General features: G+C 42.3%; 1 protein-coding gene across 12 annotated transcripts in view; it reads right to left on the reverse strand.

The window, feature by feature from the left end:
- Nucleotides 1–3986: 3986 nt before the first annotated feature.
- Nucleotides 3987–12857, reverse strand: part of TNPO3 (transportin 3) — a 100733-nt gene continuing 91862 nt past the window's right edge. For 8 of the 12 annotated variants that reach the window (XM_077994775.1, XM_077994776.1, XM_077994773.1 and 5 more), the window contains 2 exons: nucleotides 6994–7085; nucleotides 3987–5167 (listed from right to left, as the gene is read on the reverse strand). In XM_077994775.1, coding sequence (XP_077850901.1) covers nucleotides 7025–7085 — 61 coding nt within the window. In that variant the 3' untranslated portion in view covers nucleotides 3987–5167; nucleotides 6994–7024. 12 annotated transcript variants of the gene reach the window in all.

Raw genomic sequence — 12857 nt, forward strand, 5'->3', positions numbered from 1 at the left:
AATTGTTAACACATTACTATGGCACACTTGTGACAATAATGAAACCATGTGGACAATTACTATGAACTCAACTTCTTTATTTGGATTTCACAAGGTTTTCGGATATCCTTTTTCGGTTCCAGGATCCTATCCAAGGTATCACATTACATTCACTTGTCACATTCACTTGTCATTACTTGACGTGACATAGACCAGACTCCTCTGGTCTATGACAGTTTCTTAGACTTTTCTTGTTTTTGGTCTTGATGGTTTTGAGGAATACCGGCCATTTTTTAAAGCGTGTCCCCCAGTTTGGGCTTATCTGATGTATTTCTCATTTGTTTTTAGAGATAGGGTCTTTGCTCTGTTGCCCAGGCTGGAGTGCCATGGCGCAACCTTGAACTCCTGAGCGCAGGAGTTCCTCCCACATAGCTGGGGCTACAGGTGCACACCACTACACCTGGCTTTTTTTTTTTTTTTTTTTTTTTTTTAAGAGACCTCATCTCAATATATTGCCCAGGCTGGTCTCAAACTCCTGGCCTCAAGTGATCTTCCCACTGTGGCCTCCCAAACAGCTGAAATTACAGGTATGAACCACTGTGTTCCACCCGTTTCTCATGGTTTTTGTATGGAAGACCACAGAGGTGAAGCATCATTCCCACTACATCATGTTAAGGGTGCATACTATTAACCTTATTTATTACTGTTTCTGACTGAGGTAGTGATAGGTTCCTCTATCATAAAGTTACTCTTCATCCTACCCGATGTTCTATATGTACACAGGTACAGTGATTTTAGAATTGTTCACCTGCATCCTCTTAAACTTCACCAACTAGAGTACAGTGATTACGTAGCGCTCCTTTTGTCTGTACTCTTAGTTTTCAATCATTTACAAAGGTGTGCACCTCTTTTCCGCACAGGCCTGTGCAGTTCTATTCCCTCTTGAAATTTTCAATGTTTTGAGATTAGGAGATGGGAGATGTCACATACCTGGTTTCCAGCTTCTTCCAAAACACTGGCAAATACGAAAACACTGTCACACATTCCTCAAAGGCAATAATCAGCTGGAACTCTGGATGGGGAATATTCTCCCAGTTCAATATGGTCCTCTCCTGGCCTGCTTCTTTTCACTGCTCTCCGTGTCCCTAAGGGCATTTGAGTTTGCAACCCTTGATGAATGGTGGAGCAGGGAGACTGAGTGTAGACGAACTGGGGAGGCTTGGAAGGGCCAGGTGCCCCTCGCAACCAGAGTGGGCTGACTTCCCCAGTGCTGCTAGCAGTTGAGTAACTGCCAACAATCTTCCCTGAATTTCTATTTATTGGTTTCTTAAAAATAAAATGAAAACAACAATAAAAAACCTGGCTGTCACTTATAAGATCTCTGTGTTGTAGTAGCCAGTTGTGGATGAACATTACCCAGAAGTGACGGATGTAACAAACTCCAGAGGTAAGGGCAGGCCACTGTGGTACAATTCACTGCTCCGAAGCCAGGCTAGGGCTCCCCTTGGTAGTACCTTTTGACTGCTCTGGTGGCCTGTGCTGGAGCTTACGTTGGAACCCACAGGACCTTGATGCCCACAGCCCTGGGGATGAACGCAGCCCTTTAGCCCCAGCAGTTTCTCTCCCTTCTTTCAAGCTCCTTGTCCCCACCAAGTTCATCCTTATAACCAACTAAATATACCCTTTTAAGACTCTCAGCTTTTCTTTGACATAAAGAACCTACCCTGGCTGGGTGCGGTGGCTCACCCCTTAGTCCCAGCACTTTGGGAGGCCAAGGTAGGCAGATCACAAGGTCAGGAGTTCGAGACCAGCCTGGCCAACATGGTGAAACCCCATCTCTACTAAAAATACAAATATTAGCTGGGTGTGGTGTTGGGTGCCCGTAATCCTAGTTGCTCGGGAGGCGGAGGCAGGAGAATCACTTGACCCCAGGAGGCAGAAGTTGCAGTGAGCTGAGATGCCGCCATTGCACTCCAGCCTGGGCAACACAGCAAGACTCCATCTCAAAAAAAAAAAAAAAAAAAAAAGAAAAAACCTACCCTTTTCAGTCTCTGTAGAGTAGAAGATATCAATGGCTTTTCCCATTTTTGCTGAAGGAGCATTCTTGGAAGGCAATATTCTCATTTGCTGGTAATCTATCCCAAAGAATCAGGCACATCTGGTTGCAAAATCTTGAACCTTTAAGGTCTCTTGGTTGTGGCTTTCATCTGATGATTCACTTAAATCAGGGCCACACAAGGTAGACATTTACATAAACTCATGAATGTTGATGCCATTCAAAAGCACAATTTCCTTTATGTCTTAGGCATGCATTCTCAGTTACTGTTCTTTATAACAATTCCCTTCAGATACATAAGGATTACAAGTTACTATGTTTTAGTACAGTCTTGCTGGAAATAGCCCCAATGGATGATCCGTGTTCCACATAATCTTGACCAACATTTCACGGCTAATCCTATCATGGGAAGACAATTCTGTGGGGAGATGACTTAGGCAAGTTCAGATGCAGTTAGCTGACCTGCCCATGTGGACGGGAGATACTCATCCTATTTCTACTAGACAATGCCATACAGAAACACAGCATCTCCATTAGGTGAGCTGATCCTGAACAGTTCCTTTTTAAATTAAAATCTAGATGGGCATCCTTGCTCTGCCAAAAGCTTCAGAGCAGCCCTTTCAAATAATCTGTAAGGCTTAAGTAAGCAGTGAGGTTCTGACACCATTAATAACACAGGGCTGTTTGCAAAGCTATAGCTTTAGATATGCATTCCACAGGATGTTTTTCAGTGGCTTGGGAGGGTTGCATTAAGTCTTCCACACGTTTTTTTCAGTTCCCCACATAATAACCTGTGAAAACAGCCAAATTCCTTAAACAGAGCAAAATCAACTGGTTATTTCAAGGACCTATGGTTGGACAACACTTAAAGGTTTTATTATTTAGCCAGAGCATGAGAGGGATGGCTGGGGCAATGTGCTAATCCTTGGAATCTGATTATCACTCTAGACACTCAAGTTTTTTTCTCTCCTTCTATTATTGCCTCTTTAGAGATTAAAACCCTGTGTACCACTGATGTTATGCTGGAAGATTTGTTTCACCAATTCCTACTGTTCTGTAGCTTGAGGATTTATGCCCAGGAGTGAAAAAGTTAAAGTGACAGGCAAAGAAAAGGCAGAGAAGTGTCAGTATATCAACAACACTGCCAGATGTATCACATTAGAATACAGCTCCGCCGTTATTAGCTCAAAGCCCCACTGCCATAACAGACTGTTAGGATTCCATTTATTAAAAACTCAGGAAAATGCAAACTAATCTACAGTGACAGAAAACCAGTGGTTACGTGGAAATGGGGATAGATGGGAAGAGGCAGGAAGGAGGGATTACCTAGGGGTTCAAGGAAACTTTTGGCAATAAAGAGTATGTTCACTACCACCCAGGAGGCGGAGCTTGCAGTGAGCCGAGATTGCACCACTGCACTCCAGCCTGGGTGACAGAGCGAGTCTCAAAAAAAAAAAAAAAGTGTGTTCACTACCCTGACTGTGATAACGGTTTCATGGATGTATCTTATGTCAAAGCTTATCAAAGTGTGTACCTTAAACACATGCAGATTATGTTAATGATACTTCAATAAAGTTTTTTTTTTTTTTAAAGATCAATAAATCTGTTGGTCAGGAAACTGTCTATTTGTGTGGCCACAATAGAAAAACCATACCACACTGTTTAACATGAAAGAGTAACCCAACTCCCTTTCCCATGGAGCTACACGAAAGAGTAAAATGTAAGCGTCACGAGTTTTGGTGTGAATTAGGAGAATAAAAGGTGCAGAATGAGCCACTTCCCTGAAGTCTGAAGGGTCTGTGGCATCAGGGCAGGGGCCTGCCCTTTCAACTCCATCCCCAGATGTCTATCAGGTACTAAAGGCTGACTCCATAGCTAGTCTAGCTGAACCATTTCTGAGCTACAAGGCAGTGAATGAAAGTAAAAACAAACACTGGTTAAATTTTAAAAATTTATTCTTTTTCTTTTGTTGCTGTTGATTTGTTCTTGAGATGGCTACAACACCAGACAGAACAGTGCCCTCATATCTGATGGCTGTGCAGGGCTGCACTCCTTTGAAACATTAAGATCTGTTTTGGGCTTCCCTCTTTGGCCTCACCCTCCCCTTGAAATCAAGTCATTTCCACACTTTTTAGTAAAATACTAAATGACACATCATCCCTTGTTAGCCCTGTAAACATTTTTTCTCCACACACCCTCCCTCTTTTTTTTCTCTCATGTCTGTGGGTGAATAATTCACTAAGAAAAAAAACCTTAAAAAACAAAAACTTACACATTTATATCCTGCACCCCCCACCCCACCCCAGTTTTGGCTCTTCTCTCCAAGGCAGACAACAACCTGATGTGGATTGGAAGTGGACTGAGATATGGTTATGGATGTATGGTTCAGATATCCATAAATTCTGACCCTGGCAGGTCCTGAGCATCACCAATGTGACCACAATAGAAAGCAGAATAGGCTCCTTGCTTACTCCTCCTTGTCTAAACAACTCTAAAGGTGGGAAGAAACAGCTGGGGAAGGTAGAAGAAATTTCTACTCATTTGCATTTAAAAGGAGGGGAGAGAGAAAGAGAAGGAAGGGGAGAAGAGGAAACAGAGGACAAAACAATAGAAAACCTGAACAAATGACCCTGACCCTCTTCTTCCAATTGCAGCTATTTAATTCATGTGAATCCCTACATTATCCCCAAGTAAATTTTTTGTTTCACAGAAAGCTTGTCCTTTTGTTTTTCCATGTGCACGTGCGCACTGGCGCTTGTGCGTGTATGTGTGTGTGTGCATGTGTCATTTGCTACCAGGTGAATGTTTCAGTTCTGGTTTCTGTTTAGTTTTCCTTTTTTTTCTTTTTTCTTTACTTAAAATTATTTTTCCTTTTAGAAAGTTCACCAGGAAACCAGCTCCCCTCCCACCACGCCGGGCAGGCCACAGCCATCTTTTTAAAAACCGCGCTGATTTTCCCTCACACCCCCAAACAGGAACTCCTCAGGATGGCCTCAGAAGGCTGGAGTCTCTCCCTGTCTGGCGGGACACCCTGGTGGCGGTGAAGGCCCCTCTGCCACAACGGAGGTTTCTGATTGTGGGACACAGTCTGGTTTTTGTTTTCTTCCTGTCTTCTAATTAAAAAAGACATTCCTGACAAAAGAGATAAGATAGTCAATAACTGCACCAGAAAACAGAGCATTTAGTATAATCAACTTAAGGCAGAGGTTTCTGTATTTCCTCAGGTACCTCATTCTGAAGTTTGCCATAAGAACTCAGAAAAAAAAAAAATAAAAGTCTGGAGTTTTAACTTGTGGGTTCAAGGGAGCTACTGCATTAATGAGACACCATCTGCAGCGTGTTTCCAATGCTGAGTGTGCTGTGGAAACAAGGGATGATGTGTCAGGAGGGCAAAGAGCCAACAGGTCCAGGTCTCCCATTCAAAGCAACCAGGGAAGTTCCACCTCAGTCTGCTAAATCCCACAGGCTTCATGTCGATTTTATTTTGAAACAAGGCTTTGCCTACCAACCAGTTAAAAATAAAACACCAATTTAGATGCTATCGAAAGGATACTGTATTAAGTGGAGTGGTTCAAAGTGAGGACTCTGGTACCAGAATATCTACATGTAAACTCTGGCTCCACCAATAACTGTCAGGCAAATTGTTAAACATTGTTGAACCTCAATTTCCTCATTTGTAAAGTAGGAAAAATAGTAACAAATCCAGAAAAGCAGATGAGGATTACCTAATACATCTAAAGCATTTAAAACAGTGCCCTGACACACAGTAAGAGCACAATAAAAGTTAACCACGAACACCGACAGCTGTCCATGAGCAACCTTATGAGGTGTATCAGTGTCAGCTAACCCAGACGCCATGCAAAATCTGGGGATCCCAAATGATATTATTACTCATTAAAACAATCAAAGTTGAGAAATGATTTCGGGTGTGGCAAGGCACTGCTGAATATCACCTTTACCTATGAATGCATTTATCACAGAAACTACCAGTGAGTGCTACACATTCATCAAGAATTGCCTCCTGGGAGAAGAAACTCGCCTTGAGACATCAAAGAGTGGGCTTAAAGGAGAGTTGGTTTTCTTCTCTCCGTCAAGAAATTGGCATCCAAATTCTACTACCCACTCCTTTCTGCTAAGCTTCTTGCTTTGCTTCAGAATCAGGAGATGGAAAGCACGTGGAGAAAAGTGCTCATCGGGAGCCATCTTTGGCTCCTCCTTTCCTGTAAAGGCCAAGCATCCCTAACCTGAATAGCCAAAGTTCTTCAACAGCTGACACTTTTTGAACGCTGATATGATCCTCAAGGGAATGCGCATTGATGCATTTTGGATTTTGGATTTTTGGATTAGGAATGCCCAACTGGTATGCATTCTGCAAATATTCCAAAATCCCAAAAAATCAAAAATCCGAAAAACACTTCTGAAAGTGTTTTTTCCTCCGAAATCCCAAGCATTTCGGATAAGGGCTATTCAGCTCGTACCTCCTGCCCTGGTCAAAACCAGGCACTTCAGCATTCAGGTCATAAAAGTGATAAGAATAAGCTCTCTGCTCATTACATCTGGAGGGTCAGTTTTAGGAGACTGGCAATACATATAACAGTCTACTTGAGGTTGCTTTTGCCAAAGTAGCCAGGTTAAAAATACTTGTTTGTTGCCATGTACACTTACCATCTTAGAAGTGTCTGTAAGGGGAAGGGGGAAGAAAATTTTTCAATGCACTTTGCAACAGTTACTTTTTTATGGAGGTAAAAATGGTCCCCCAAAGACACTGACTATTATCTGGCTGCCCAGGCCCAGGAAAATCTGGGCCCCGTATATTCCAGCTGTTCACCACAGTTAAACTGCTGAGTCCTTCCCTGACTCCAGCTATAAGACCGGTCCCTTGATAGGCATTAAAACCTATGCCCATTCCCAGGCATCCCCGACAGTCCGGAGAAAAGCTGGGAACTATGTATCCTCACCTGGGTGACAGGCACAGTGCAGGAGTGTGAGCTATCGAAACAACCTGGTGAAGTCTCGCAAGGCCCAGCAAACTTGCTTACATTCTTCAGCACTAGAAAAGAAAAGGTAGGTTGGTCCTTGACTGAGGAGAAAAGACAGAATATGCTGAAAAACCACCACAACATTGGGGCACACTGAGAACCATCCCAACTCTGCTAGGAGCTCTCTCCATCGTTTCCTGAGCGACCCTGGCTTCAGATCTTTCTGTAATTCAGGGCAAAAATTAACTATTATATATGAGAAAAGTTATAAGCTTGGTGGTCTTCAAAGAGTGGACTCTAGACACAAACTGCCCGAGTTTGAATCTTGGCTCCATTGTGCCCTTCAACAAGTTACCAATCTTTGTCTCAGTTTCCTCATCTGTTAATATTATCTACTTCATAACACTGTTTAGAGGATTAAAATCATCCATATACAGAGTGCTTATGATAATAGAGCAGTGAACAAAATAGTATTCAATACATGTAGGCTGCTACAACAACACTTGGTTGCTAAGGCTCTCATAAGTTTCCTCATTCTCTTCCAAAGATAGATTTTGTTTACAAAGGCTGGTCTAGCAACTAAGTCTCCATCAGTCATTGATTTTCTAGTTGAACAGGCTGCTCAGGATTTCCTCCTGTGGGAGGAGGAGGGAGAGAGGAAAGAGTTAAAACATGTAGAAAGAGAGACGAAGCAGAAGATGCCTATGCGATATGAATAGCCCAATATTCATCCGACCCTGTTTTTTCAAAAGTCCCCCGACCTCCCTTTGTCCAAAACTGTCACCAAGAAACCAGCTGATGCCAGGTTCATTCTACTGTATCTGTCTTCGTAACAGTTTTTGCTAAATGGACATGAGGCTAAGCTAAAGCAGTGGAAAAGGAAGCATCTCTTTTTTTGTTTTTGAGATGGAGTCTTGTTCTTGTCATCTAGGCTGCAGTGCAATGGCACGATCTCAGCTCACTGAAACTTTCGCCCCCCAGGTTCAAGCGATTCTCCTGCCTCAGCCTCCCCAGTAGCTGGGATCACAGATGCCCACCACCACACCCGGCTAATTTTTTATATTTTTAGTAGAGATGTGGTTCGCCATGTTGGCCAGGCTGGTCTCGAACTCCTGACCTTGTGATTCGCCCGCCTCGGCCTCCCAAAGTGCTGGGATTACAGGCATGAGCCACCGCGCCCAGCCAGGAAGCAATTCTTAATATGCTTGCCTTCCTGTGGCCCTCTCCCTGGCTCAACTAACTCAGATACCAGTGCCTACAGCCTAGGATTCAATGCAGATGAAAACACACTTTCCATCTCATAATGATTAAACACCAGGGGAGGGAGCTGCTCTAAGTGATCTAACAGAAAAGATGAAAATACAGCTATCCACTTAGGTTCCTACATCCAGATTTCCCTACCCATTATAAGTTCTGAAACATCATTAAGAACCTTGACTTAGACCCCATGACTTGATTCAACAGAACATTCTAGAAAGTTTCTTCTAGTCGCTCCATCCTAAAAATGTAATGAAAATAAGGCAGGTGGCCAGGCACAGTGGCTCATGCTTGTAATTCCAACACTTTGGGGCAACACAAGGAGACCCCATCTCTACAAATAATTTAAAACTTAGCTGGGTGTGGTGGTGCACACCTATGGTCCTGGCTACTCACGAGGCTAAGGCAGGAGGATAACCTGAGCTGGGGAGGTTGAGGTTGCAGTGAGCCGTGATTGTGCCACTGCATTCCAGGCTGGGCAACAGAGTAAGACCCTGTCTCAGAAAAAAAGAAAAAAGAAAGAAAATGAGAAAGGTCTTTTGGCTTTATTGGAATTGCCATTACCTCTGTGGATTTAATAAGCTTCAATTAAAGTGTTACATTTCTTATTTTACTTCCAAATTAATATTGATTGTTAAGGAGGCAGCCAGGGTATGTGAGCCCATACCACTCATGCTCCCAATGTCAGGAAGGAGGAAGATTTGTAACCCAAGAGAAGTTGCTATGTGGTGTGTTATTACAAGGGACTAGGATAATAGAAACCCTGAAACTTAGGACAGTGCTGGAGACTGAGATTTTTTTGCTATCCTAATGTCTTACATGTTTTAAATTTTACCCTTCTTCAAGAGACTTCCGTTTTGTTTTGTTTTCAAAACAGATAGAAACAGGGTCTCACTGTGTTGCCCAGGCTGCTGGAACTTCTGGGCTCAAGCTATTGTCCTGCCTCAGCCTCCAAAAGTGCTGGGATTATAGGCGTGAGTCACTGTGCCCAGCAGAGACTTTGGAAGAGAAATAACTTCACAGCCTCCTTTGTGGTGCATGAGAGAAAGTATTGAAACCAAAATGCAAGTATGGGAGAACTGCAGTGAGATAGGATGAAATGAGGGACAGGCTACGTTGTCAACTTAGCTTCTGCCCCAATCCTATCTGCAAGTGCTTTGGTGTCAAACACTTCAGCCAAATGTTTAACTTAAGTGTCCTTGGTGGGCAGCCCAATGAAATGGATCAAAAAGCTCGAGGCCGGGCGCTGTGGCTCACACCTGTAATCGCAGCACTTCAGGAGGTCAAGGCGGGTAGATCACCTGAGGTCAGCAGTTTGAGACAAGCCTGGCCAACATGGTGAAACCCATCTCCACTAAAAATACAAAAATTAGCCGGACATGGTGGTGGGTACCTGTGATCCCAGCTACTCGGGAGGCTGAGGCCGGAGAATCGCTTGAACCAGGAGGCAGAGGTTGCAGTGAGCTGAGATCACACCACTGCACTTCAGCCTGGACGAAAGAGCAAGACTCCATCTCAAAAAAAAAAAAGCTCCATGAATGTTAGAACTATAGTCATGTGCTACAGTGATGTTTTGGTCAACGATGGACTGCATATATGACAGTGGTCCTACGAGTATAATAGAGATGAACAACTGCATGTTGCATTACTCACATGCTTGTGATGATGCTGGTATAAAAAAACCTACTGCACTGCCAGTTGTATAAAACAATGCATACAATTATCTACAGTACACAATACTTGATCATAAACAACTATATTACTGGGTTATGTATTTACTATACTATATTTTTTATCATTAGAATGTATTCCTTCTACTTACAAAAAAAAAAAAAAAACTGTAAAACAGCCTCAGGCAGGTCCTTCAGGAGGGATTCCAGAAGAAATTGTTATCCTAGGAGACGGCAGCCCCATGTGTGTTATTGCCCCTTGAAGACCTTCTAAGTGGGACAAGATGTAAAGGTGGAAGACAGTGATATTGATGATCCTGACCCTATGTAGGTCTAGGCTAATATGTGTTTGTGTCTTAGCTTTTAACAAAAAAGTTTAAAAGCTTTAAAAAATAAAAAATAAGAAAAAAGTAATTTTAAGAATAGAAAAAAGCTTATAAAGATACAAAGAAAAAAATTTTTTATGAGCTGTACAATTTGTGTTTTAAGCTACGTGTTATTACAAAGGAGTCCAAGAGTTTTTTTAAAAATTCAGTTTATAAAGTAAAAAAGTTACAGTAAGCAAGGGTTAATTTTTTATTATTATTTTTATTTTGAGACAGAGTCTCACTCTGTCACCCAGGCTGGAGTGTGGTGGCACGATCTCGGCCCACTGCAACTTCTGCCTCCCAGGTTCAAGTGTTTCTCCAGCCTCAGCCTCCCGAGTAGCTGGGATTACAGGTGCCCACCACTAAGGCTGGCTAATCTTTAAAATTTTTAGGAGAGATGGGGTTTCACCATGTTGGCCAGGCTGGTCTCAAACTCCTGATCTCAAGTGATCTGTCTGTCTCGGCCTCCCAAAGTGCTGGGGTTACAGACATGAGCTACTGCGCCTGGCCAAGGGTTAATTTTTTATTGACGAAAAAATTTTTTTGTAAACTTAGTGTAGCCAAAGTATATAGTATCTATAAAAAGTCTACAGTAGTGTATGGTAATGTCCTAGGCCTTCTATTTACTCACCACTCACTCATTCACTCACCTAGAGCAACTTCCAGTCCTGCAAGTTCCATTCATGGTAAGTGCCCTCATACAGGCGTACCTTTTTTTTTTCTCTTTTATACTGTATTTTTACTGTACCTTTCCTATGTTTAGATATGTTTGGATACACGAATTCTTACCATTGTGTTACAATTGCCTACAGTATTCAGTACAGTAACCTGCTGTACAGGTTTGCAGCCTAGGAGCAATAGGCTACACTATATAGACCAGATGTCCGGTAGGCTATACCGTCTAGGTTTGTAGAAGTATATTCTATGATGTTTGCACAACAACTAAACCACCTAATGACACATTTCTTGGAACATATCCCCATCAGTAAGTAACACATGACTGTATTTTCTGTCTCAGTCCTTCTGACATTTGATATTTCTTAGCTTTTTATTTTATTTATTTACTTTTTCAACTGCCAGTATTTTTTAGATTCTATTTTCTGGCTTCTAGTCCCCAAGTTCCTATCTTTCCACCACATTTCTGAATTATGGTCGCTATTTTTCGAGCCCCATAAGATTACTAGGGGAGTGCTGAGAAATGAGATCCTTTTGATCCGATGACCTGGTAGGTAATAGAAAATAATGAAACTCTGGTGACTTGACTAGGGATTCAACCCCTTACTGGCCTCTAATTCCAGTATCAATGCTTCCCATGTTCAACATCTTTTGGCTTTGAAGCTCCCCAGGCAAGTGACAAGCAGTCACAGAATAAACACCAAGATAGAGAAATGGAAATGATGGCAGGGTTTCTTCTGGTCCCAATTGGTCTTAGTTAATGATGGGCTCATTTGGCATTTGGAAAGCAAGAATGTTATTTTAGAATGAAAAGTCCCAGCTTTCTTCAAGTTGACCAACTAAAAAAGCTAGGGAATTAATTACTAGTACCACGTGAAAAGCAGGCTTGGGCTTGCTGAAATGAAACTGAACCAGTTCACCCTCTCTGCCAGAATAGCAAACAAAGTAGCATGTTGAGGCAGGTGTTACAGGACCTTAAAATCAAAAGGGAGACTGAGTCATGAATGGGACAGAAAGTTCAAGGGCTTTCTGTCCTTTCTACTACAGGCAATCTAGAGGAAGAGAATTACTAAGAGGAGATGAGCAATCTCAAGTCCTTTCTCTAGCACCTCAACATTAGCTCTCACTTCTGTTCATTTCCCACCACTATGTTACATATGTTACAGCCTGCTATAGGAAGAGCTGCAAAACTTGTTTAGCAATGAAAGATCAGGTAGGTCAGGATGGTGGTGCACCTTATTTTCCCATATCACAGGACAAAGATCACAGATTTCTCCCCCCACAGCACTGCTTTACTTAGGTCTCTTTTCCTTGCCCCCAGAATTATCATAAATTAGGAAAGGATATCTATGACCTTGATTTCAGACTTAGCATATTATTTTATCTGTCATATATTAGTCCCACTGAGGGAATGAGGGCTTGACAGAGACTTATTCCAGAATGTGTGGGTGGCTGCCTTAGAGTCAACAGGAAACATGCCCCAGCTAGTCTTGCAAGTACATAATGACATTCTAGCAGTTTCTCCTCTGAGGAGAAGGGAGTTAACATTCACTGATCACATACTATGTACAAAATCTTCTTTAGATTTCCATTTGGTATCTCATAATAACCTTATGAGACTGGTAGTACTAACCCTATTTCACTTGATAAATAAACTGAAGATCAAAGTAATAGGGTATGTGGCAAGATTCAAACAAATATACTTGACTCCAAACCCCATCTTTGGAGGGCTTCCCCTAGGTTCCCATTTGCTTTAAGAAAATTAGAGCCAATACGATCCTTCCCTTATACTGTAACCAGCACTGAATGGAATAATGCAAAACAGAAGCAGAGAGAAGCAACTACTATACTTCTCTCCCCTCAGACAGCTTGT

Source organism: Macaca mulatta, chromosome 3 (assembly GCF_049350105.2).
Source record: "Macaca mulatta isolate MMU2019108-1 chromosome 3, T2T-MMU8v2.0, whole genome shotgun sequence".
In the NCBI taxonomy this organism is placed as follows: Eukaryota; Metazoa; Chordata; class Mammalia; order Primates; family Cercopithecidae; genus Macaca; species Macaca mulatta.